Source organism: Dipodomys merriami, unplaced genomic scaffold (assembly GCF_024711535.1).
Source record: "Dipodomys merriami isolate MVZ:Mamm:240054 unplaced genomic scaffold, mDipMer1.0.p SCAF_691, whole genome shotgun sequence".
Lineage (NCBI taxonomy): Eukaryota > Metazoa > Chordata > Mammalia > Rodentia > Heteromyidae > Dipodomys > Dipodomys merriami.
The window spans coordinates 467035-491226 of record NW_027206281.1 but is presented as its reverse complement, the minus strand read 5'-3'; the positions used below and the strand labels follow the sequence as shown (position 1 = coordinate 491226).

Sequence of the window (24192 nt, the reverse complement as noted above, 5' to 3'; positions counted from 1 at the left end):
CCCTGGGCCTTTCCTTCCCTGCCACCCAGGCCCGGTGTTGGTCCCGGGCTTGGGGTGGGGGTGGGGGCCTCTCCCTGCCCCTCCGTCCTGGCTCCTTACACACGGCCGCTCGCTGGGGAGAGAATTAGGACCCGAGCCACCGAGCCACCGCTGGGTTTAGAGCTCTGAAATCTGAGCTGAGCAGCTGCTGCCAGCCTTCTCCCTGGAGGTCACCTGACCAGGGGCGGGGGGGGGGGGGGGAAGGCCGGGCCGGGCAGGGCAGGGGGGGGCAGGGCTTTGTCCTGGGGGGAGCTCTGGGTTCCAATTCCAACCTGCCCTTAACTTATTTTGAAACGCCCCACTTTTTTATTTTTTTTTGCTTTGCCTCAGTTTCTCCATCTGAATCCTCGGGGGAATTCTTTTTTTTTTTTTTTAATTTTTGGTCGGTCATGGGGCTTGAACTCGGAGCCCGGGCGCTGTCCCTCAGCTCTTCAAGTTCACTCTACCCCTGGAGCCACAGCGCCACTTCCGGTTTTCTGGTGGTTTATTGGAGATAAAAGAGTCTCACAGACTTTCCTGCCTGGGCTGGCTTTGAACTGCGATCCTCCAGATCTCAGCCTCCTGAGTAGCTAGGATGACAGGCGGGGGCCCTGGGGCCCCTCTGGGCGGGCAGGAGCTCGGGCCGGCCTCCCTGCCCCTTGGCCACCGCTGGCCCAGGTCCCTCCTTGGGTGGGGTCCCTCCGAGCTCTGCAGGAACAATAGACTTGGGAGAGGTCACCAGGACCGGAAGCGGGCGCTGTGCCCGGGACGGTAACCCTGGTGGGGGCGGGCGGCAGATCCGCTGAGCAGGCACCGGGGAGCAGCTGGCCACACGGGAGGGGTGGACCCCGGGGCAGGCCTGAGACCAGAGCTGGCCGGGCCGAGGATTTGGCTGGGGGAGTTCCGAGGCCCACACGGGGCCGGGGCCGGGCCTGCCAGGATGAAAGGTAGTGTCCGTTCTCCCTGGCTGCACTCCATCTTGGCACTGAGCCCTGCCATCCGATGGAGAGGTGGGGATGCCGGGTTGATTTCCTCAACCTCAGTGCAGAGCGGGAGATTCCTGCCTGGAGGCCCAGCCTCACCCCCAGAGACAGGCCTGGTCACCGGATTCTCCGGGGATCAGCCTTTTGGAGTCCGGAGAGGCGTCCCCCTCCCCCGCCCCCTAGATGGGAGAGTGGGTTGGGTGGAGGTGACAGGTGCCTTTCTGCAGGGGGGAGGTGGGCGGTGGGGTCGGCTCAGCACGGTGCTTTTGATCAACCAATCACAGTGGAGTCTCACTGTATATGTTTGACTGATTGGGCAGAATGAGGGGCGGGGTCCAAGCCAACTTTACCTCTGAACAGTTATACCCACAATCCTCTTGGTGTGTGTGTGTGTGTGTGTGTGTGTGTGTGTGTGTGTGTGTGTGTGTGTGTGTGTCTGTCTGTCTGTCTGTCTGTCTGTCTGTCTAGTGTGCGCTGGTGCTGGGCTGGAACTCGGGGCCTGGGCTCTGTCTTGGAGTTTTTGTGCTCAAAGCCAACATTCTACCACTTAAGCCACAGCTCCACTTCCGGCTTTGTCTTGGTTAATCGAAGAGTCTCTTGACCTTTCCTGCCTGGGCTGGCTTCGAACCTCGATCCTCAGATCTCAGCCTCCTCCTGAGTAGCTGGGGTATCAGGCGTGAGCCACCGACACCCAGATCGACTTCCTTGTACTTTCTTTGCGCAGATTTGCTCTGTGTCCCTAGGATACGATCTACTTTGCCCAGAAGAATGTGTGTAGCTGCTGGGTGACATTTGAAATGATCTGTGGATGTGTGTTATGTCTGGCCTGTGGTATTGTTTAGTCCTAAGCCTTCTTCATTGAGTGTGAGTGTGTGTGTGTGTGTGTGTGTGTGTGTGAAATGAGTGACCTAGATCGTCCTTTAAAACTGGACCAGCTGGGATGTGGGTGAGGGAGGGGCTGGCCAGGCACTGGGAAACCTAATTACAGTGACAGGTGACATCAGGACCACGCCCACACCCGGCCACGCCCACCGCCCAGCCTGGCATTCCGAAACTTGACTTGCAGCAGCAGGGCTGTGTCTGCCAGCGCCTTGGCATCTGGGGAGCGGTGCATCCTGGGAGATTCTCCTTCCGGACCCGGGTCACCTCGCTCTGGGCCGGGAGGCGCGGCCCCTCCCTCCCAGCGTGGGGGAGTTCGGGCAATTAATTGCCTTGCTTCTTATGCAAGGGGGCGGGGTCCCCCGCCACCCTGGGCTCCGTCCTTAGCCACAGCACCCCTCTTGTGAGTGGGGCGCTGGCACCATGGCCATCCTCGGATCTCAGCCTCCTGAGTAGCTGGGATGACAGGTGGGATCCACCCACCTGTGCCGGCACCTTCCCATGGCTTTATTTGCCGTGTGGGTCATTTCCTTGGTGAAATGTCTGTCGTGTCTTTTAACCAGTGTGAGGAGGGGGCGTAGGGGGAGGAGGGAGGCATCTCCACCTTTGGGGTTTTATTTTCTTGAGCGTTTTATACAATAGCCTGGCTACCAGCTCTTTGTCAGGTTGTGTTCTTGGCAGATATCTGGAGGAAATGCATGTGAGGAGAAAAAAAAACAAATCTCCCAAAGCAGATGAGTGTGAGGAACTTGGGTGAACGGGTAGATGTTCTGATCCCTGGCCTTCTTTCCAGGATACACGTTGGAGCAGGGGTGAGGAGGGGGGAGAGAGACAGAGACAGAGGCAGAATTTAGAGACTGAGAGAGAGGGAAAGAGGGAAGGAGGGAGGGAGAGCAACAGAGACAGAGAGAGGCAGGGTTGAAGTTCACTGTGAGATGTAGAAATAAGTTGTAGCCATGCTCAGCATGAACACCTGTTCCAGGGCCCTGGCTCAACACCTGTCTTGGTGTTCTGGAATTTTCTCTCCCCCGGGGGCCCCCCCCCCCAGCTGGCCCTGCTGCTCCTGGCCTGCCAGGGTCAGGCTGAACTGTCCCCACCCAGAAAAACAAGAGCCTCTGTCCCCAACTGAGTTCCTGCTGCGCTCGCATGCACATCTTGTTAGCAAACCGGATGGCCCGGCTTTCTGGGCTGATGGGGGGGGTAGGGGGGTGTCTCCTGGGTCCGGGAGGGGCTGTGCGCGCTTATGTCAGTCCAGGGGCTCGGGTTTGTGCAGCCCAGGCCCGCATGCAGGGGTCTGGGCTGCATGGACCCCCACCGTGGGCACAGACTCGGGGTTCTGCAGTCAGACAGCTGTGCATCCCAGGGCAGGCCCAGCCCCACGCCTCGGGGAGCCCCTGTGGGGTCCCACCACGCTCACCTGACATCTGTTTCCTGGCCGGGGAAGGTGGCTCAGTGGTAGAGCGCTTGCCTAGCATGCATGAAGCCCTGGGTTCGATTCCTCAGCACCACACACACACAGAAAGCTAGGAGTGGCGCTGTGGCTCAAGTGGTAGAGCATCAGCCTTGAGCAAAAAGCTCAGGGACAGCGCCCAGGCCTTGAGTTCAAGCCCCACGACTGGCAAAACAAAAAGATCTCAGTCAGTTTCCCTGGAAACTTTAAGTGAAGTCTTACTAGTTTTTGCTTCTTGTTACTTTCATGCCTTTTCTTTTTTTTGGGGGGGGGGCAGTCCTGGGCTTGAACTCTGGGCCTGGGCGCTGTCCCTGAGCTTCTTTAGCTCAAGGCGAGCGCTCTTCCGCTTGAGCCACGGCGCCACTTCTGACTTTTTTTTTTCTTGAGTAGTTTACTGGAGATAGGAATCCCATGCACTTTCCTGCCCAGGCTGGCTTTGAAACACGATCCTCAGGTCTCAGCCTCCTGAGCAGCTGGGATGACAGGCGTGAAGCGCATGGCTTCTGGGTCCTTTTGGGTCAGGACTGCAGGGCACCGCCTACCCCAGCCCCCTGGACAATCTCGCCTTGTAATGATGAGTGTGTGTGTGTAGGGAGGGGGAGTCAATCCCAGGGCTGGGGCGGAGCCTGAGGATGTGGATAAGCCAATCTCAAGGCTGGGGGTGGAGCCTGGGGATGGGGGTGAGCCAATCTCAAGGGTGGGGGTGGAGCCTGGGGATGGGGTGAGCCAATCTCAAGGCTAGGGGTGGGGCCTGGGGATGAGGATGAGCCAATCTCAAGGGTGGAGGTGGAGCCTAGGGGTGGGGGTGAGCCAATCTCAAGGCTGGGAGTGGAGCCTGGGAATGAGAATGAGCCAATCTCAAGGCTAGGGGTGGGGCCTGGCGATGGGGGTGGAGTCTGGGGATGGGGTGAGCCAATCTGAAGGCTGGGGGTGGAGCCCGGGGTGGAGGTGGAGCCTTACTGCTTAGAAGTTGAAGGGTAGTTGAAGGAGTTAACATCTACCACAGGTAAGGGGTGGTTTTCTTTTGTGCTGGGCCTGGGGCTTGAACTCTAGGCCTTTGAGCTGAAGGCTAGCGCTCTCCACTGAAGCCACAGCTCCACTTCTGGCTTTCTTGGGAGGGAGGGAAGGGGGGTCAGGCTGGTTAAAGCTAAGAGAGGAGGGCTGCTTCCGGGCTGGGGGTGGGGAGCGCAGGAAAGGGCTCCCTAAAAACCTCTGCAGGGCTGAGAATTGAACCCAGGGCCTCAGGCTCACCAGGCAAGTGCTCTCTACCTCTGGGCCAACAACCCACCCCAGCCTAGGTCTTAGGGTGTTGTTGTTTTTATGTTTGCCCAACCTTAACCTTCAGGTCACTCGGGGTCAGTTTTTCCTGGCTGAGTTACCTGGTCCAGCCCAGCCCAGTTCTCTGTCCACCCCTCCCTCCTCATCTCTGGGGACTCCCGCCACCCACAAAGGAGAGCTGGGGAGGCTCCGGTATCTTCTCTCCACGTGCCCGCGGGGGTCCCCCGCCCCCCTCACCCCTGCCACCCCCTGCCTGGCTTTTCCCAGCAGCTCCTCCTCCTCTCGGTTAAGTTTTCCTCTATTCCTCCCAAGCGTGTTTGGTTTTGTGAAAGGCTTTTGTCCAAGTTGGCCTTGAACTCTCCATCCTCACAGGGTGGAGATTACAGGCGGTTGCTACCACACCCAATTTAAAGTACCGAGGTGAATTGAGTGAAGGAGTCTTAATCTCAGCACTTGAGGTTTTTGTTTTCCACTTCCCCCTTTTTTTTTTTTCTTTTCTGGAGGCTGGGTGTAGGTGGTAGATCAAGCTGGCTTCGCTTCGAATGGACTCACATCCTCCAGCCTCGGCCTCCCGTGGGCACAGATTACGCCCAGCAATTACCAGGCTGGTTCTACATCCTAACTACTGATTTATTTGTTTGTGAGTTTACTTATTTATTTAGCAGTACTGGGATTTGAACTCCGGGCTTTACCTATGATAGGAAAAGTACTCTAAGATCTTTTTTCCTTTCTTATTTTTTTTTTGATTCTCTTATTTATATTTCTAGCAGAGCTATGAAATTACGGGCATGTCCTCGTGCCCAGTTCGTTTTTGGAAATTGGAAAGGAGGCAGGGTCTCACAAACTTTCTACTTGGCTGGCCTTGAACCCCGATCTCTATACCTCCTAAGCGTGGTGGGTGACCGGTGCTGGCCGGCCAGCAGTTGGGTACAAAGGACTTGGTGCACAGTGGGGTCCTGCCGCGTCCCCCCTTTCTGTAGATGGAATCTCTTCTGCGAGTGAGCTGTAGATGCTGATTATGGAAAATCGAATCGATAATACAAGGACAGTGCTTGCGTGCATGCATGTGTGTGTGTGTGTGTGTGTGTGTGCGTGCATGCATTCACGTGATCTGTGCCCGAGCGAGCACTTATTTTGTGCTGGTACCAGGGCTTAAATTTAGGACATCCCTAGCTCTCCCGTGGCTTTCTTGCTCATGGCTGGCACTCTTCCTTGAGCCAGTTCAAGGCTCTACGCCTGAGCTTTTGTGCTCATGGCTAGCGCTCTACCAGTTGAGCTAGTTTCTTCTAGCGTTTCGGTGGTTCATTGGACATAAGAGTCTCATGGACTTTCCTTCCCCAGGCTGGCTGTGAACCGTGATCCTCAGATCTCAGCCTCCTGAGTAGCTGGGATGACAGCCCTGAGCCACCGAGCCTGGCCTAGCAAACTTTTCTCCCCAGCCCTGGTCCTCCAGATGTTGGCCTCCAGAGTAGCTGGGATTACAGGCTTGAGCCGCCTCACTCAGCTTGTTGACGAGTTTCTTTGTTTCCTTTCACAAGTAGTGTAAAGTGAGGTGCAGGTGTCTCACGACTATAATCCTGGGCCAAAGCCCCGCTGGGTTGAGGTGTGTGTGTGTGTGTGTGTGTGTGTGTGTGTGTGTGTGTGTGTGTGTGTGTGTGTGTGTGTGTGTGTGTGTGTGAAGCCCGTTGCTGGAACAGGCTTTGGGTATGTGGGGACCCCCCCCCGCCCCATATCAAGGGCGCTGAGGTTTCTCCTTATTACTCTTAGGGCGATGATCTGCCCTCCCTGAGTCTCGATTTCCCCACCGATTCCCCCCCAGGGGTCCGCTCTGCCCCCTCCCCTGGCGGTCTCTGGACCCAGATCCCTTTTGTGAAGCAGTCCTGATGGTGCTAAGGACTGAGTTCCCAGCACCCTGGCGATGGAGCGGCGCATTCTCTGGGCTTGGTTGCCCTGGGCAGGCCATCCGCTGGCCTGGGGGGGGGGGCCTGGGGTGAGGGCCAAGGCCCAAGAGCCAGGTCAGGGATTATTTTTATTCCTCTGTCCCGGGCCCACGGGTCCCTGGCCAGCCCCTCCCCCCTGGCAGCCATCGGGGGTCACGGAGCGGGGAGGAGTTGGATCTCCGGCCTGGCGTAGGCCACAGGGCCCCGGGGCAGGCCAGGCCCGGGCCGGGCCGGTGGGCATTCGAGGGTGGGCGGCCGGCCCCGCAGAGCAGTGGACCAGCCCGGTGACTCATTTCGGTAATGGATCTGTGGTCCGGGGCCTGGGGTGACCCGCTGCCCTGATTTCCCCCGGGGACACAGTGCCAGCCCTCAAAAAGGCCTCCCTCATGGGGCGGCCTGACCCGAGCTGGCTCTGGGTCCCCTGACATCTGGGGCTGTGTCGGGGGGCGGGGGGCATTTCTGGGTGGGGGAAAGAGGGGCGGGAGACCGCGGCTTCTGTGTGTGTGTGTGGGGTCGCGTCGGATCAAGGGGTTGGGGTACCCCCCTTCTGTATCTAGAAGCCTGATCTCCCCCGCATTTTGTCGGGCTTTTAAGTACATAACCCAGGCCACGGGCAGCACTAGAGAGCCTGAGCTGCATCCGTGGCTCCCGCCTGCCATCCCAGCCACCCGGGAGGCTGAGGGCCCGAGGACTGAGGTTCAAAGCCAGCTCCAACAGACACGGGCATGGAACTCCATCTCCAAAGACCCAGGAGTCTCGCTGTGGGGTATATACTTTTTTAAATGTAAATTTAATTTTTGTTGTTGTTGGTCGTGGGGCTTGAACTCTGGGCCTGGGCGCTGTCCCTCAGCTCTTCAGCTCAAGGCGAGCACTTTACCACTGAGCCACAGCGCCACTTCTGGTTTTCTGGTGGTTTTCTTGGAGATAGGAGTCTCACGGACTTTCCTGCCCGGGCTGGCCTTGAACCACGATCCTCAGATCTCAGCCTCCTGAGTCGCTGGGATGACAGGCGGGAGCCACCAGCGAGGGCCTGGCTGGGTTGTTGGGGAGATGGAGGGACACGGCGTCGGGTCCCCCGGCGGCCCCGGCCCTGGTCTCCCCGCTTCCCAGCCCCCCCATGTCCTCACGCGCCGCCCTCCCGGCCCTGGCAGGTCCCACGGGCGCCCCTCCGCGCGGAGCCTTGGCGGGCACGACTGGCACCATTACGTCCCCCGAGTGGACCTGCCCCATCTCCCCCGGGGGCAGCCAGGCACTGGACAAGGCCGTCGACCATGACGCCGAGGGCGTGTGGAGCCCGGACATCGAGCACAGCTTCCAGGAGGCGCTGGGCATCTACCCGCCCTGCGGCCGCCGCAAGATCATCCTGTCGGACGAAGGCAAGATGTACGGTAAGGGCCTGCCCGCCTCGCCGACCCCCGAGACCGCGCGTGGGGGGCCGGCGCCACGGCCAGCCCGGGCTCCCGGGCCACCGGGGACGGAAGGAGGGGACGGCCAGCCCGCCGGCCGCGTTGGCATGGGGTGGTCCGTCCGCAGAGCGCCTGCGGGCTGCCCGCCTTCCCTGGGTTGGTGAGGGGTCGGGGAATCACTTCCGGGTCAGCGCCCCCATCCCTGACCCCCTGCTTCTTCCTTTTCCCGACACTTCCGGTTCTAACGGCTGCTCTGTAAGGGAGCATTTGCTTGACGACAGCGGTGCATGCATGATGCACGTGTGTGTGTGACGTGTGTGTGACGTGTGTGTGTGACGTGTAGGATATGCTCGGTGTGTGATGCATGTACATGTGTATATGGTGTGTACGTGCATCGTGTGTGATGCATGCACGTGTGTGCGTGTGATGTATATGGCCTGTGATGCATGTATGTGTGTGTGTGGTGTATATGGCCTGTGATGCATGTATGTGTGTGGTGTATGATGTATATGTGTGTGTGGTGTGTGACGTATGCATGTATGTGTATGTGTGTGGTATACATCTGTGCATGTATGGTGTATGTGTGTATGACATGCATGTATGATCTATGGTCTGCTATGTGTGTGTGATGTGGGCATATATGTGTATGGTGTATGGTGCATGTGTGTGTGGTGTATGATGTATGATCTGTGTGTATGGTGTACCTATGTATGGTGAATGGTGCATGTATGTGTGTGATGTATGATCTATGTGTGTATGTATGGTGTTTGATGTATCTATGGTGCATGGTACATGTGTGTATGTGTGTGATATATGATCTCTGTGCGTGGTGTTTGATGTATGTATGGTGTATGGTGCATGTATGTGTGTGATGTATGATCTATGTGTGTATGTATGGTGTTTGATGTATCTATGGTGCATGGTACATGTGTGTATGTGTGTGATGTGTGATCTCTGTGCATGGTGTTTGATGTATGTATGGTGTATGGTGCATGTATGTGTGTGATGTATGATCTATGTGTGTATGTATGGTGTTTGATGTATCTATGGTGTATGGTACATGTGTGTATGTGTGTGATGTGTGATTTATGTGTGTGTGGTGCTTGATGTTGATGTATCTGTGGTGTATGATGTGTGTGGTGTATGATGTAGATAGGTATGGTGTGTGGTGTGTGTGTGTGGTATACGTTGCACGCATGCGTGTGTGTGTAGGATGTAGGTAGGTGTGGTGTGTGTGGTATATGTTGCACGCATGCGTGTGTGGTGTAGGATGTAGGTAGGTACGGTGTGTGGTGTGTGTGTGTGAGAGGGGAGGGGAGGGAGGGAGGGCGGTTCTGCAGGGCCTGTCCAGTGCCCTCCATCACCCCGAGCCCACAGCCGCGGGCTGAGCCCGGCTCTCGCCGTGGCCTTCGGGTCTTCAGGACGGGGACGGGAGCTGGGCCCGGCCCAGGCGACAGGGCAGAGCGCCGGCCGCGGCCAGACAGACATGCAGATGGCCGGGAGTCGCGCACGGCGCAGATTAGCACCTGTTATTTCTGAGGGCGCCGTCGGCAGGGCTGGCTGGGCCGCGCCGCCCGCCGCTCACCCCGGGCCGGGCCTCCTCTCCTCCGGCCTCCTTGCTTTTCTGCGCTGTCACCGTGCGTGGCCCGGGGCCCGCGCTGGCCCTGGCTGGGGTCACCCTGCCCTCCCTGCCCTGGTGTTTTGGGGGGACCTGTGGTTGCGCCTCTCTGGTCATGACCTCTACCACTACCCCCCTGCCGCCATCTCCACTCCTGAGTCCCAGGAAGAGGGAAGGCAGAGAGGAAGACCCTCCCCTCCACCCATGGGCTTCCAGAACCTTCCATGCCCCCCTTATAGCCTTCGAGCTGAGGACCGTGGTTCAAGGCCAGGCCAGGGGTCCCTCAGCGATGTCTGTGGTCAGTCCCAGCCTCCCCCCCCCTCGTGGGGTGGGCTTGGGAGGGGGGTGGGGGGGCTTCCCCGGCCCCCACCCAGGCCTCCCCTGGGGTGAGCCTGACATCTGCCACCTCCCAGTGCCCTCCCCCTCCCCCCCCGCCTGTGAGCCCATGACTGCCAGCCATCATGGGTCGAGACACCGAGAAAGCACTAGAAACCACGTCCCCCATGCCCGCCCCGCCGTGAGCAGATCGAGCCTCCCAGGCCTCCAGGAGAGACGCCTCTCAGCCCCACGTCCAGTGTGAGGGAAAACCCTGTGGAAGTTGTCTGTAGCCAGGCACCGGTGCTCACTCCTGCCATCCCGGCTCCTCAGGAGGCTGGGATCGGAGGATCTTGGCTCCAAGTCAGTGTAAAAGTCCTGAGTTCAATCCCCAGTACCCCCCTCCCCTCCCCCCCCCCACTCTCACAGAAGGAAGGGAGGGACCTGCAGCATGAGCAACTCTAGTTAGACCCAGAGGAGGACTGTCCGACGTCCCCGGACCTGACAAAGAGCATAGTGGGAATGCCTTTCCCTGGAAGGCTGTGAGCCAAAGCACGTTAGCTCGCGGGCCTGGGTTTCTGGGTTCAGGCCCGCTCCCCGCCACAGCCCCCCAGGTGTGAGTCTCCCCTCCCCCCTTCTCCGGCATGGAGCGGTCAGCCAGTGTCCTCAGGCCAGGGCACCTCTCGAAGGTGGCCTCTTAATTCAGCCTTGGCAGTGTGGAAAGGTCAGCCCGGGGCCAGCCTGGCCTCGGCCAAGCTCTTGGGTTACAGCCCAGGTGGCCGAAGGCCGCCCGCCCCGCCCGATCCTGAGCCGTGGGCCAGACAGGGCGGCTTGGCTTTTTGTTTATTGATTTGTGTCTTGTCCCAAGACTTGAACTCAGGGCCTGGGCGCTGTCCCTCAGCTCTTCAGCTCAAGGCGGGCGCTGTACCCCTTGAGCCACAGCGCCACGTCTGGTTTTCTGGTGGTTCTTGGGAGATCAGAGTCTCACGGCCTTTCCTGCCCAGGCTGGCTTTAAACTGCCATCCTCCAGATCTCAGCCTCCTGAGTCGCTGGGGTGACAGCGTGAGCCAGCGGCGCCCGGCTTACTTTGGCTTTGTTTTGACTGTTAATTTTTAAGAATTGTGAAGATGAAGGTGAGGAGCAGAGGCTCGGTAATCAGGCCGGGAGCGCATGGCTTTTGGACCCCGCCCCCCTTCCCTCGCTCCCTCCCCGTCCCTCCCTCCCGTCCCCACCCACGAGTGGTAGAGATCATTCTCCACCCGGTGTCCAGCGAGGACCACGGCTGCCTTTGTCCACCCTCTGTCCCCCCACTTCTGTGCCCCCCTCGTCCTCCCAGAGACAGAGAAACCCACACACGAGACAGAGAGAAAACAAAAACAACTACACGGAAAAACACTTGTTTGCATTTAGATGGCTGCATTGCATTCTGTACGACCGCCTGGAGGTGCTTAGGTGTTGGGCCTTTGTGTTCCTCTCCTAAGAACGTCCTCCTGGGGTCCTTTCTGGCTTCTTCTGGGGGTTCCTGGGAGATCAGAGTCTCACGGACTTTCCTGCCCGGGCTGGCCTCGAACCGCGATCCTCAGATCTCAGCCTCCCGAGGAGCTGGGATGACGGGCGGGAGCCACCGGCGCCGGCCGGAGCCCCTTTTGGATGCTAGGAGATCGTTTGTGGCACATCGAGGGGAGAGGGGCACCGCGCCTTGTTCCCCCCCCGGGGGGGCTGGGGGGGTGGGGGGGCTCTCCTGCCCTGCCCCCGCCCCCCACCGAGGCCGGGGTGTCTCCGCAGGCCGGAACGAGCTGATCGCACGTTACATCAAGCTGCGGACGGGGAAGACGCGCACACGGAAGCAGGTGGGTGAACCCCGGGTTGGGAACCCCAGTTCCAGAAGCTCGGGATGGGGCTCCCGGGCAGCCCCCCATCTTCCTGGGTTACCCCCCCCCCCACACACACACACACTTCTCATCGGGATTCAGCAGCTTGCTAAGATTGCAAGAGTCAGGCCAGACGCCTCTCACCTTAGGTCCAGGCTCGGGGTGGGGGGCCCCAGCTGTCTGGGGGGGCGGGGGGGGACGGCTGAGCCTTCTCATCCTCTGTCCCCGTCTCAGGTCTCCAGCCACATCCAGGTGCTGGCCCGGCGCAAAGCTCGCGAGATCCAGGCCAAACTCAAGGTGAGAGGCGGGCGCGGGGCCCCCCCACTTCCCAGAAGCTGGGGCTCCTGCTCCAGTGGGAAAGTCTCCCCGCCCCTGCTCGCCGCCTCCCCTCCCCCTGTGGTTGTTGGTTTTGTGCGCAGGACTAGGACTCACACTCAGGGCCTCTTGCTTTTGTTTTTGCTTGGCTTTGTTGTTGTTCAAGGCTGGTGCTCTACCACTTGAGCCACGGCTCCACGCCAGGTTTTTGCTGGTCAATGGGAGCCTCCTGAGTTGGGAGTTTTGTAGGCACCCGGCTTGGGGTTCCCCGCACCCACCCACCTTTGCAGGGCCTCTGCGGACTTGAGGCTGCTTAGTGGGGCGCTGTTGGGGGTCCCCTCGGGGAGTCAGGGCTCTCGGGGGGGGGGTCTGAACCCCTGGTATTCTGGTGACCAGAGTCTGCCCAGCCGTGTGGACCATGGAACTAGATCAGTCGTTTACAGACAGCAAGCTGGGCTCCGTGGCTCCCGCCTGTCATCCCAGCCACTCGGGAGGCCGAGATCCAAGGATCACGGTTCAAAGCCAGCCCGGCCAGTTCAGTCCGTGAGACTCTGATCTCCAATGAACTGCCAGAAAACCGGAAGTGGGGCTGTGGCTCAAGGGGTAGAGCGCCCGCCTTGAGCTGAAGAGCTGAGGGCCTGAAGCCTCTGATGACCTCTGCGTGACCTCCAAGGCACCCTCTGGCCCTTATGGTCTCCGGGCTTGGCATCGGTACCGCGGGCCGAGCAGGTGAAGCCCAGAGCGTGTCTGCCTTCTGGGCCGCCGGCCCCCCCCACCCGTGCCGTGCCCCCCGCCCCCGCCCAGCTGTCCCCCACGCCCACAGCTGGCCTTCGCTCCTTTACCCCCGTCCAGCTGGCCCGGCCGCAGCTGTGGCCCCTCCCTGGGACATGCCTGCCTTTCTTGTTCCTGTGTCCCCCGCCGGAGGGACCGGGCAGGTGGCAGCGTGGAGGACAGACTTCCCCGAGCTAGTTCTTTATCCATTGTGCCGGTCGTGGGGCTTGAACTTGGGGCCTGGGCACTGTCCCTCAGCTCTTCAGCTCGAGGCTGGCGCTCTACCACTTGAGCCACGGCACCACTTCTGGTTTTCTGGTGGTTCCTTGGAGATCAGAGTCTCATGGCCTTTTCTGCCCAGGCTGGTTTTGAACCTCGATCCTCGGATCTCAGCCTCCTATGTAGCCGGGATTACAGGCGTGAGCTGCTGGGCTTGGCTCTCCTCATCCATAAGTAGCAGTGGGGTCAGAGGGCCGGTGAGGGCCTGAAAGCTTCTAGGCTCTGTGGGCTGTCCATGCCCTCCTCGCTTCCTCCAGGCCTTGGCCGCGGTTTCCTGTTTAGATTCGGGATCCGGGGAAGGGACTCCAGTGGCCGGCTCTGAGATCTTGGGCCCGTCACCTGAGGCTTTTCCTCCGGGGACCGAGACCGCAGCATTCAGCGTTTCTCAGGTCCTCACGCTTCCCTCTGCCACCCCAAGGCCGGCTGGGTCGTTTTCCTGTGGCTGGGCCGCAAGGCCTCCCTGACAGGGGACGATGTATAAGGCGCAAGGCCAGGCTCAGTAGCATACGCCTGTAGTCCCAGCTCCCTCTCAGGAGGCGGAGATCTGAGGATCCTGGTTCGAGGCCAGCCCGGGCAGGAAAGTCCATGAGACTCTTCTCTCCCATGCACTACCTAATAAAGCCCGAAGTGGAGCTGTGGTTCAGACGGCCGAGCGTCTGACTCGAGCGCAGCAGCTCAGGGACTTGAACTCACGGCTTGAGCTCCATCCTTGAGCTTTTGTGCTCAAGGCCAGTGCTCTACCACAGCTCTACTTTGGCTTTTTCGTTCGTTTGTTTTTGGTGTTTAATTGGAGATGAAGGTCTCAGGGGCTTTCCTGCCCGGGCTGGCTTTGACCCGTGGTCCTCCTGAAGAAGCCGGGATTACAGGCGTCAGTCACCGAGCTCGGAGAGTGTTTTTAGGAGTCGGTCCTGCCTGGGGTGGGGTTCAGCGGTGTGTCCCGGCTCCTGCGGGAGGCGGGGTGGAGAACGTGGCTCCGTGGGGGGCGGCACCCTGCTCCCCCCACAGTGACGAGCGCTGTGGACACCTCCAGCTCTGGGGCCACGCGCTGGCTCCCCGGAGCCTGGCCGGGACCGTTGGCTGAGGTTGAGGTCTGCCCGTCTCCCCAGGACCAGGCAGCTAAGGACAAGGCCTTACAGAGCATGGCTGCATTGTCCTCTGCCCAGATCGTCTCCGCCACAGCCTTTCACAGCAAGATGGCGCTTGCCCGGGGGCCAGGGTACCCAGCGGTCTCAGGGGTAAGTGCAGGCGCTTAGCAGCGGGAGGGCAGTCCAGTAGACTTTCCAGTTTTCTTTTTGTTTTTGGTTTAGTCAGTCGTGGGGCTTGAACTCACGGCCTGGGCGCTGTCCCTCAGCTCTTCAGCTCAAGGCGGGCGCTCTACCCCTTGAGCCACAGCGCCACTTCTGGTTTTCTGGTGGCTCATGGGAGATCAGAGTCTCATGGACTTTCCTGCCCGGGCTGGCTTTGAACCACGATCCTCAGATCTCAGCCTCCGGAGTGGCAGGGGTGGCAGGCGTGAGCACCCAGGCGTGGCACTGCATTGGCCTCTCTGTGGTTCTGGGGGTCCAACCCAGCGCCTCGGGCCTGCTGAGTCCTTGGATAGGTTTCCTGGCCGTAGGAAGCGTCGGGGTCTTCGTGCTGAGCGGTGGTGGCGGGGTCTCTGGGAGAGGAGGACCTGGGCCTAGGTCCCAACTCCTGCACCTGCTGGGGTGGGCTCCCCGCCCCCTGCTTTACAACTTGGGGGACCCCCCCCACCTCGTGCATGCATAGCTGAGCCGACTCCACCTTCTACCCCCGCAGTTTTGGCAAGGAGCGTGTCCAGGCCCAGCCGGAGCCTCCCATGAGTGAGTACATGGCTTGGTTTCCGTTTCACTTGCTGCTGGAACTATGGCGCTCAGCCACAGAGCCCGGCCCCAAGGGTGGCCTGGGGTCACAGTAATGTAGTCATTAAGCCTTTTTTTTTTGGCCAGTCCCAGGGCTCGAACTCAGGGCCTGGGCGATGCCCCTGAGCCTCTTTGTGCTCAAGGCGAGCGCTCTACCACTTGAGCCACAGCCACCCCTTCTGGCTTTTTCTGGGTCATTTATTGGAGATAGGAGCCTCCCGGGCCTCAAACCCTGATCCTCAGATCTCAGCCTCCTGAGTAGCTAGGATGACAGGCATGAGCCACCGGCGCCCGGCTCAGTAAGCCTTTTTTTGGGGGGGGGGTCTCCCGCTTAGGACTCTGAGTCTGGGGGTATCTCCATTTTTTGGGGGGGTGCCATTCACCCAAACCCCAGCCTGTCTGGGATACCGACGGGCCCGGTGGAGGGAGAGAGGCCGGGAGGCTGGCGCCCACCTGGCTTGGGTTTTGCCGGCAGACGCTGCCAGGGAAGCCAAGGCCCGATCAAGATGGCCAGGGGCAGGTTGCGGGCACAGGGCTGGCTGCGCGGCTGACCCCCGTCTCTCCCTCCCAGTGTGAAGCCTTTCTCCCCGCACACCTACCCTGTCCAGACCCCGCTGACCCTGCCAGGTAGGTCTGACGTGCGTGGCTCTCTCTTGTGTGCATGACCCTCTCTTCTAGAACCTTCTATGCTGTAGGCTAGGCTGGGATCCTCATCCTGGCCAGGTCGGTGACTACAGGTGATATTCTGGAACATTCCAGTTTCCTGATGGTTCACTGGAGATGAGAGAGTCTCCCGGTCTTTCCTGCCCGGGCTGGCCTCGAATCACGATCCTCAGATCTCAGCCTCCTGAGTAGCTAGGATGACAGACGGGAGCCTCCTGAATCTTTTTTTTTTTCTTTTGTTGGTCCTGGGACTTGAACTCAGGGCCTGGGCGCTGTCCCTGAGCTCCTTTGCTCAAGGCTGGCGCTCTACCACTTGAGCCACAGCACCACTTAGGGTTTTCTGGTGGTTCATTGGAGATCAGAGTCTTACGGATTTTCCTGCCTGGGCTGGCTTTGAACCGTGATCCCCAGATCTCCGTGTCCCCGTGGCGCCTGGCTCCTAGATCTCTCTTCTTGTCCTTGGGTTCTGTCTCTCTACCCAGAGCCCTAAATGTTCCCCAGGCTGCCAGGGACTGACACGGGCTGTCGGTGATCTGCCCCCCTCCTTCGTGCTGCGGCCAGACTGTCCCAACCGAGAGCCAGCCGGGCACGGTAGCTCACGCCTGTCATCACGGCCACTCAGGAGGCTGAGATTCTGAGTGACCAAAGGTGGACACCAGCCTGGGCAGGCAAAGTCCAGAGACTCTTCATCTCCTGTGGACCAGCAAAAATTTAGTTGACTCTGAGATCAAGCACTATGACAGACAGACACACAGACACACAGCTCTAGAGCCAGCTGTGGCCGGCTGAAAGCTCAGTTCCGTCTCCCTCCACGTGCAGGGTTCGAGTCTCCCATGGGACCCACCCCGTCTCCCTCCGTGCCCGCCGCTTCCCCGTGGCAGGGCCGCGGCGTGGCCAGTTCCAAGCTCTGGATGCTGGAGTTCTCGGCCTTCCTGGAGCGCCAGCAGGACCCGGACACGGTAGGGGCCCAGCCCCCCCATCCGTCCCCTGTGGGGAAACTGAGGCCCGGGGGCTTGAGGGTGGCTGAGGTGCTGAGCTGGTCCGCCGGGGCCCCTCTAAGACCCCACCTCCCCACCCCCCAGTACAACAAGCACCTGTTTGTGCATATCGGCCAGTCCAGCCCCAGCCCCGGGGACCCCCCCCTCGAGGCCGTGGACATCTGCCAGATCTACGACAAGTTCCCCGACAAGCAGGGCGGCCTGGGGGAGCTCTTCCAGCGCGGGCCCCCCGATGCCTTCTTCCTCGTCAAGTTCTGGGTGAGTCTTCCTGGGGGCCCCCCCCCACCACCTTGGGCTGCCATGGTCCAGGCCAGGCTGTTGGCCCAGAGTCCACATGCTGCCATTGGGCAGCAGAGATGTGTTCACACACCGTGTCGTCGTCGTCATCATCATCATCATCATCATCAGCTCGAGGCAGTGGCTGGCAGCTCCCGCCTGTCATCCCAGCGACTCAGGAGGCTGAGATCTGAGGATCGCGGTTCAAAGCCAGCCCGGGCAGGAAAGTCCCTGAGACTCTGATCTCCCAGGAACCACCAGAACACCAGAAGTGGTGCTGTGGCTCAAGGGGTAGAGCTTCTGGGTCCAGCAGGCCAGACACAGATGCTCTTGAGGTTGGATCCTCAGGTCTCGGCTTCTCCGTGCCTCAGTTTCCCCTCTGAAAAAAGCTGTTCTCTGGGCTGCAGCAGGGGAGGGGGTGAGACATGGGGGGGGAGATCTCACCCCTGCCTGTGTCCTCCTCCCCACTGGGCCCCGGGAGACAGCCCTCCTCCGAGTTTCCGGGTGGGTGGGCGGCCCTGCGTGGGGAGGGAGGGCGGGGGCCTGCGGTGAGCTGGGGGAAGAGGGAAATTCATTCCTTTGAGTCTGGGGACTTTTCCCGGCTTTGCTCCTCGGCCTCCTGAGCGGCTGGGATGCCAGGCGTGAGCCCTGGCACCCGGCCACCATTCTTAGAGCCAGCTGGAAATGTCATCTGGGCCCAGGATGGGGGGGGGGGGGACGGGGCCGAGAGGAGGCTCTGTCTACGCAGGAGAACCTGAGCCCACCCCCAGGCCCCAGGCCCTGGAAGCACTAGACTGGACCCGAGGGGCGCCAAGCCGCCCCCCCCCCAGCCCCCGGGTCCCCTGCTTCTCACACACCAGCGCAGGACAATGAACCCGCCCCGCCGCGCCCCTCCAGCCCATCTGTCGGTCACCGGACGCCCCACACCTGTTCAGGCCGGGCCTGTGCGCCGCCCACCGCACACAGGCCGGGCTATGAATAGGGCGGTGGGGGGGGACGGGGGGGGCAGTGGGAGGAGGCCCGGGCGGGGGGGCTGGCCTTCCTCCTCCTGTGTCTGAGGAGTCTGTGCTGGCTGTAGAAGGAGGTGCCCACCCCGCCCCGTGGCCTGGGGCGGGTCCTGGGGTCCCTGTGTGAATCTCCCCCAATTCAGCCACCATCTCTCCCACTCTACTGTGTCCCCCAGCTCTGCCCGCCCTGGGTAGATTCCTGGAGAACAGAAATAGGGGCTCCCCGGTCCCTGGCAGGGCCGGGCTGGGACCCCCCGAGTCTGGCCTGAGCTGGCTAAGCCATGTAAACAGCGAGCCCTGCGCTTGGGGGCTTTTGGCTGCTTGCGCAGCGCCACCCGGAGGTGATGCCTGGAACTGCAGCGTGCAGACTTGAGGCTTTTAGACACCAGGTTCCCCCCACCCCCACGTCTGTCCGTCTGTCCCTACAGGGTGGCAAGGCCGGGATGTACAATGTACATATACTTTGTGGGGGGGATGAGCCCAAGAGACCCCCCTACAGGGAGTGTGTGTGTGTGTGTGTGTCCTGGGACTTGAACTCGGGGCCTGGGCGCTGTCCCTCAGCTCTTCAGCTCAAGGCTGGCGCTCTACCACTTGAGCCACAGAACCACTTTCCATTTTCTGGTGGTTTATTGGAGATGAGAGTCTCATGGACTTTCCCTGCCCAGGCTGGCTTTGAACCATGATCCTCAGATCTCAGCCTCCTGTGTCGCTGGGATGACAGACGGGAGCCGCCGGCTTCAGCTTCTTTTATTACAGGACAGTAGTGGATCGATGCTGGCCCTGGGTTGGGAGCTGTTCAGTAAACACGACTGTTGGATTTGCAGCGCCCCTGGGTGCAGAGCCTTGGCTGGTTGCTGCTGAAGGTCTTTTGTGTTCAGTTCCTCCTAACCGCCCCTTTGCATCCCATGACTAGCTCCTGGGCTCAGTGTGAACGTGTTTGCCCACACAACAAATGGGGGCCCTTCTCGGCGCTTTTCATGGCTGTGTACTATTTCTATTGTGCATAGTGTCTCACCCTTCCCGGGGTTCGGGAACCCCCTCATCAATAGTATAAAGCCGAGGGGCTTCAGAAATGCAGTTCCTCTCCGGGGTCCCTGGCTCCTCAGCTCCCCCTGCTGGCGGTGGCAAGCCTGCAGGCCTGGGCCTGTCCCCGGTCAGCAGCCAGCCCTGGGAAAGGTCACCGCCAGGCAGGGGGAGGGAGCATTGGGGCTCAGGGTGGGTGGAGCCAGCCACGGGGTGCGGGGAGCAGGCCAGTTTGGACCACAGACTGGCACAGTCTGCCCCGAGTTTTGTCTTTGTGCCGGTCCTGGGACTTGAACTCGGGGCCTGGGTGCTGTCCCTCAGCTCTTCAGCTCAAGGCTGGCGCTCTACCACTTGAGCCACAGCACCACTTCTGATTTTCTGGTGGTTCCTTGGAGATCAGATTCTCACGGACTTCCCTGCCTGGGCTGGCTTTGAACCTCGATCCTCAGATCTCAGCCTCCTGAGTCGCTGGGATGGCAGGCGGGAGCCACCAGTGCTGGACTTCTCTTCTCCACCCTGAGGATGGACCCTGGGGTCCCGCGAGTGTGCTGGGCGAGCACTGTTCCACCGAGCTGCACCCCTGACCCCCTCGGTGCGGTCTTCCCCCTTTCCTCCCGGGCCAGCGTAGCCAACTGGGTCCCGGCCTTCCCGTGTGCGTCCCACAGGCGGACCTCAACACCAGCGTGGAGGATGAGGCCGGCTGCTTCTACGGGGTGTCCAGCCAGTACCAGAGCGCCGAGAACATGGTCATCACCTGCTCCACCAAGGTCTGCTCCTTCGGCAAACAGGTGGTGGAGAAGGTTGAGGTAGGAGGCTGCCTGGTGGCGGGGCGGGCCGGGTGACCCTGGGGTCCAGCACGGCGGGGCACAGCGCCCCCTGGTGGCGGGCCGGGCCGGGTGACCCTGGGGTCCAGCACGGCGGGGCGCAGCGCCCCCTGGTGGCGGGGAGGGCCGGGTGACCCTGGGGTCCAGCACGGCGGGGCACAGCGCCCCCTGGTGGCGGGGCGGGCCGGGTGACCCTGGGGTCCATGTGGGGCGGGGGACAGCGCCCCCTGGTGGCGGGGAGGGCCGGGTGACCCTGGGGTCCAGCACGGCGGGGCACAGCGCCCCCTGGTGGCGGGGAGGGCCCGGTGACCCTGGGGTCCAGCACGGCAGGCACAGCGCCCCCTGGTGGCGGGCTGTGATGTGTGCGTGTATTCCAGCACCCCGTGGCCAGGGTTGATGCCCGGGGGAGGGCGGGCGGGAGCCGGGCCTGCGGGGCGCTGACCCCCCCGTCCCCGCAGACGGAGTACGCGCGCTATGAGGGGTGCCGCTACCTGTACCGCATCCACCGCTCGCCGCTGTGCGAGTACATGGTCAACTTCCTCCACAAGCTCAAGCACCTGCCCGAGCCCTGCATGATGAACAGCGTGTTGGAGAACTTCACCGTCCTGCAGGTGCGCGGGGGCCGGGACGCGGGGACCCCCTCCCCGCCCCGCCGCCCACGGACGCCTCTCCACCCACCTCTGCCCCACAGGTGGTGAGCAACAGAGACACGCAGGAGACCCTGCTGTGCGTCGCCTACGTGTTCGAGGTGTCGGCCAGCGCGCACGGCGCCCAGCACCACGTCTACCGGCTGGTGAAGGAATGAGACTCGGGGTGCGGGGCTGGCAGCGTCGGGGGGACCCTGTGTGTGTGTGTGTGCGCGTGTGTGTGTGGGGGGCTGCTGCCCGGGTGGAGGGGCGTGGCCGAGGCCTCTCCCCCCCCCAATAAACCCACGCTGTGTCTTCCCCGAGGCCCGGGTGTGGTGGGGGAGTCCGGGAGAGGGCAAGGCACGTCCCCCGACATGTGCTGGCTGTCCCAAATCCTTGCAGGCCCCCCCCCATTGCCCCGCCATCTGCGCCAGCTTCTTCCTTCACGGCCCAGATCGCTGGGGCAGCCCAGCTTGCCTAGGACCTGGCGCGTGAGTTGGGGCAGCGTGGAGGAGACGAGCCGTGAGGGCTGGCGCCAGGGCAGCCACGGAGACTCGAGGCAAACTGCTCCGTCTCCCGGGGCCTCTAATTTCCATCTGGGAAATGGGCACAGTAATGGATACGAACCTACCTCGTGTGTGTGTGTGTGTGTGTGTGTGTGTGTGTGTGTGTGTGTGTGTGTGTGTGTGTGTGTGTGTTGGCTCCAGAACCTTCTCACCCAGAGGAGCCTCGAATCCACTGGCAGCCAGGGGTGCTAGATTTATTTATGTAATTTATGTCCATCTGTGGTGCGGGACAGAGACTCAGCCCGTAGGGCAGCAGGTAGAAGGAGGCCTGGCAGGGGTGAGCAGCGAGGCCGCCCAGTCTGCCAATACCCACAGCCGGCGCCAGGGGGCTCCCGCCCATCATCCCAGCTCCTCAGGAGCCTGAGATCTGAGGATCCCGGTTCAAAGCCAGCCCAGGCAGGAAAGCCCGTGAGACTCTGATCTCCCATGAACCACCAGAAAACCGGACATGGCGCTGTGGCTCAAGCGGTAGAGCATCAGCCTTGACCGAGAAAGATCAGAGATCGCATCCAAGCGCTGAGTTCAAACCCCATGACCGACAGAGATTAAAGCAGGCTCACAGCCAGGTCACGGTGGCTCACTCGTGTGATCTTAGCTACGCTGGAGGCTGAGACCTGGAGGTCAGGGTTTGACGCTAGTCCAGAAGGGAACAGAAAAAGAAAATCCTTGAGACTCTCATCTCTAAGGAGCCACCAAAAAGCTGGGCTGGAGGCGTGGTTCACGCGGTAGCGCACCAGCCCGGGAGCAAGATAAAGCACCCGAGAGCTCTCGGGGCCGGAGTTCAAGCCCCTAAATGCCAGCATAAAAGTCAACAAAAACAAGAGTCACCTCGCCCGCCTCAGAGCTCAGTGCTGGAAAGAAAGAAAAGTCACTGACCACTGGAGTCCGGGGGTTCATGCACCCCAAAGGTGGGGCGTGGGTGACGCTGGTTCTGGCACCGAGATCCTGGGGCGGGGGTCGGGGGCACCCCTACTTGCTGGACCCCCCCCCCACACTCTGCTCTCGCTATTCACTCATACATGTCCCAACCGCTAGTGCCACTGGCCGCCCCATGTCCTTCCGGAAGCAGCCCCCTTGCATGCTCAGGTCCCACCCTTCCGGTCCCCCCCCCCCCCCCCGGTCTCACAGGACAGTGCCTGGGCTCCAACGAACCTCCTACCTCCCACCACTTGAGTAGCTGGGACTACAGGCGTCCGCTGCCCTGCCCGCAGCCGGCCCCGTGGTAGAGATGATGATGAAGGAGATGCGTAGCTTGCTTGTGGCTGTGTTCCTGTGCTGGGTTTAGCTCTTGCCTTGGGTCTGCATTTATAGGGGATGTGTGGGGAGACGAGGGACGCAGGGGTCCGGAAGTCTAGGAGGAGGAAGAGGTCAAGCTGACAAGTTGGTTCAAAGGGCAGGGAGAGGAGAGGGGGAGGAGGGAGGGAGGCTGGACGGGTGGGTGCGTCATGGGTGTGTTGGGGCAGACAGTGTGCCCGGGCGGGAAGAGGGGCCTGGTGGCTGAGGCTCAGAGACGCCCCTTGCCAGCAGGGAGACAGGATTCTGCTTCTGTCATGGAAGGTTCTGGGTGTTCAACCAGAGGCCCCGTCCTTCTGCTCTGCTCTTTCGAAGAGTCTGAGGAAAGACAAGGGCTGCTTTATTACACACACACACACACACACACACACAAGCTCTGCCCCACCCTTTGTCCGAGGTGGGCAGGAAGCTTGCCCTCTAGTTTGCAATTGCAGATCCGCCGGCTGAGATCCGGAGGATCGAGGTCCGCAGGCCAGCCTGGGCAGGGGAGTTCCCTCGATCTCATTTCCAAAACCAACCCGCGTGGGGGGAGGCCTGGTTCATGTGGTACAGTGGCCGTAGGAAGGCAAGGACCTGAGTTAAGATTGGGGCCCCGCTGGGGTGGCGTCCCCAGGAATGCAGTCGAGAAAGGGGCCATGGTAGGGGGGCGAACCGGTCTGGAGTTGGGGCTGCTGGATGGGGTCTGGGTTTTGGGGGCATCGGGGTGTGTGGTGTTCAACCACGCAGGGTTGTGTGTTCTGCTGTGTAAGCGCCCCGCCATCTCTCCCCAACCCCAGTAAAGTCTGTTTTGCACCCAACGCCCTGGTGCCGGTCACTTCTTTTGTCTGGGAATTCATGGGTTCGCCACCTGTCCACAGAGTGACAACTGTCACCCACCACTGGGGCGGGCACTGAATTCTGGTGAGTTCCAGGGGTCCTGGGGCTATCCAGGAGCAACTACAGCGAGCCTGTGAATGCTGGACCTGTGTGTGTGTGTGTGTGTGTGTGTGTGTGTGTGTGTCCTGGGGCTTGAACTCAGGGCCTGGGCACTGTCCCTGAGCCTTTTTGCTCAAGGCTGGTGCTCTACCACTTGAGCCACAGCACCACTTCTGGTTTTCGGGGTCGTCCGTTAGAGATCAGACTTTTCTGTCCCAGGCTGGCTTTGAACCACGAACCTCAGAGCTCAGCCTCGGGGCGTAGCTGGGATGGCAGGCGGGAGCCTGGCCACAAGGGCCTTTCCCGGGACACAGGAGGGTTTCTTCCTGTAGACCAGGCTCGAACTCCCTTGCCCTGGCTCCTAGAGGAACTGAAGATGAAGAAAACAAGGCACCCGTGGCTCACGCCTGTAATCCCAGCTCCTCAGGAGACCCGAAGGAGAAGATCCTGCTCCAAAGCCAGCTCCCACCCGCCACGCCCAGGGAAAATAATAATAATAAAGCCAAGAAGTGGGGGAGAGGTGACCCCAACTCAAGCTGCCAGCCTGGAGCGGAATAGCTGGGGTCTGAGAGCCGCTGACCACGGGGTTTCCAAGACCAGCTCCAGCCCTGGGAAGATGAAGAACCCTGGAAATTGCCATCTGTCCGGCCCACCCACGGCCGCCTTTAATCTCCGCTGGCCCTGGAGGCCCAAGAAAGCCAGCCTCCCCGGAGGCCGCGGCCCCTCCCACCTGCCCTGCGGGGCTGGGAGCGTGGATTCCTGGCCAGGCTCCCCGGCTTTGATTTCCACGGCTGCTCACCCTGGGGTAGCAGCTGTGCCCTCTGATCTAACGCTCCTCTGCTACGAGGTCCTTCCCTGGCCTTGGGCAAAGGCCATTCGTGCTGTAACGGCGTCGGGAGTGGCGTAGAGGTGGTCAGATTGGGGTGGTAGGCCGCAGGTTCAAATCTCAGGGACTCTAGGTCTGGCTACTCCAACACCAAAGAGAAGGCATGGGGAAG

General features: G+C 60.9%; 1 protein-coding gene across 2 annotated transcripts; it reads left to right on the top strand.

The window, feature by feature from the left end:
* Positions 1-918: 918 nt before the first annotated feature.
* Positions 919-23031, top strand: Tead4 (TEA domain transcription factor 4). Of its 2 annotated transcripts, none has more exons than XM_070006054.1 (12): positions 919-965; positions 7700-7936; positions 11673-11737; positions 11993-12055; positions 14230-14358; positions 14921-14964; positions 15575-15630; positions 16486-16625; positions 16782-16922; positions 19636-19776; positions 20253-20405; positions 20486-23031. In XM_070006054.1, exons 1-12 carry the CDS (start codon positions 959-961, stop codon positions 20597-20599), a joined length of 1290 nt encoding a protein of 429 aa, XP_069862155.1. In that variant the 5' UTR covers positions 919-958; the 3' UTR covers positions 20600-23031. The 2 variants fall into 2 exon arrangements, with proteins under 2 accessions (XP_069862155.1, XP_069862154.1); XM_070006053.1 differs by having other exon boundaries at positions 16749-16922.
* The last annotated feature ends 1161 nt before the right edge of the window (positions 23032-24192 follow it).

Excerpts from the sequence above, each read along its gene's own strand:
- Tead4 (XM_070006053.1), top strand. Across the intron at positions 14,359-14,920 it reads GGTACCCAGCGGTCTCAGGG|TTTTGGCAAGGAGCGTGTCC; the intron begins GTAAGTGCAGGC and ends CTACCCCCGCAG. Across the intron at positions 16,626-16,748 it reads GCCAGCAGGACCCGGACACG|TACAACAAGCACCTGTTTGT; the intron begins GTAGGGGCCCAG and ends CCCACCCCCCAG.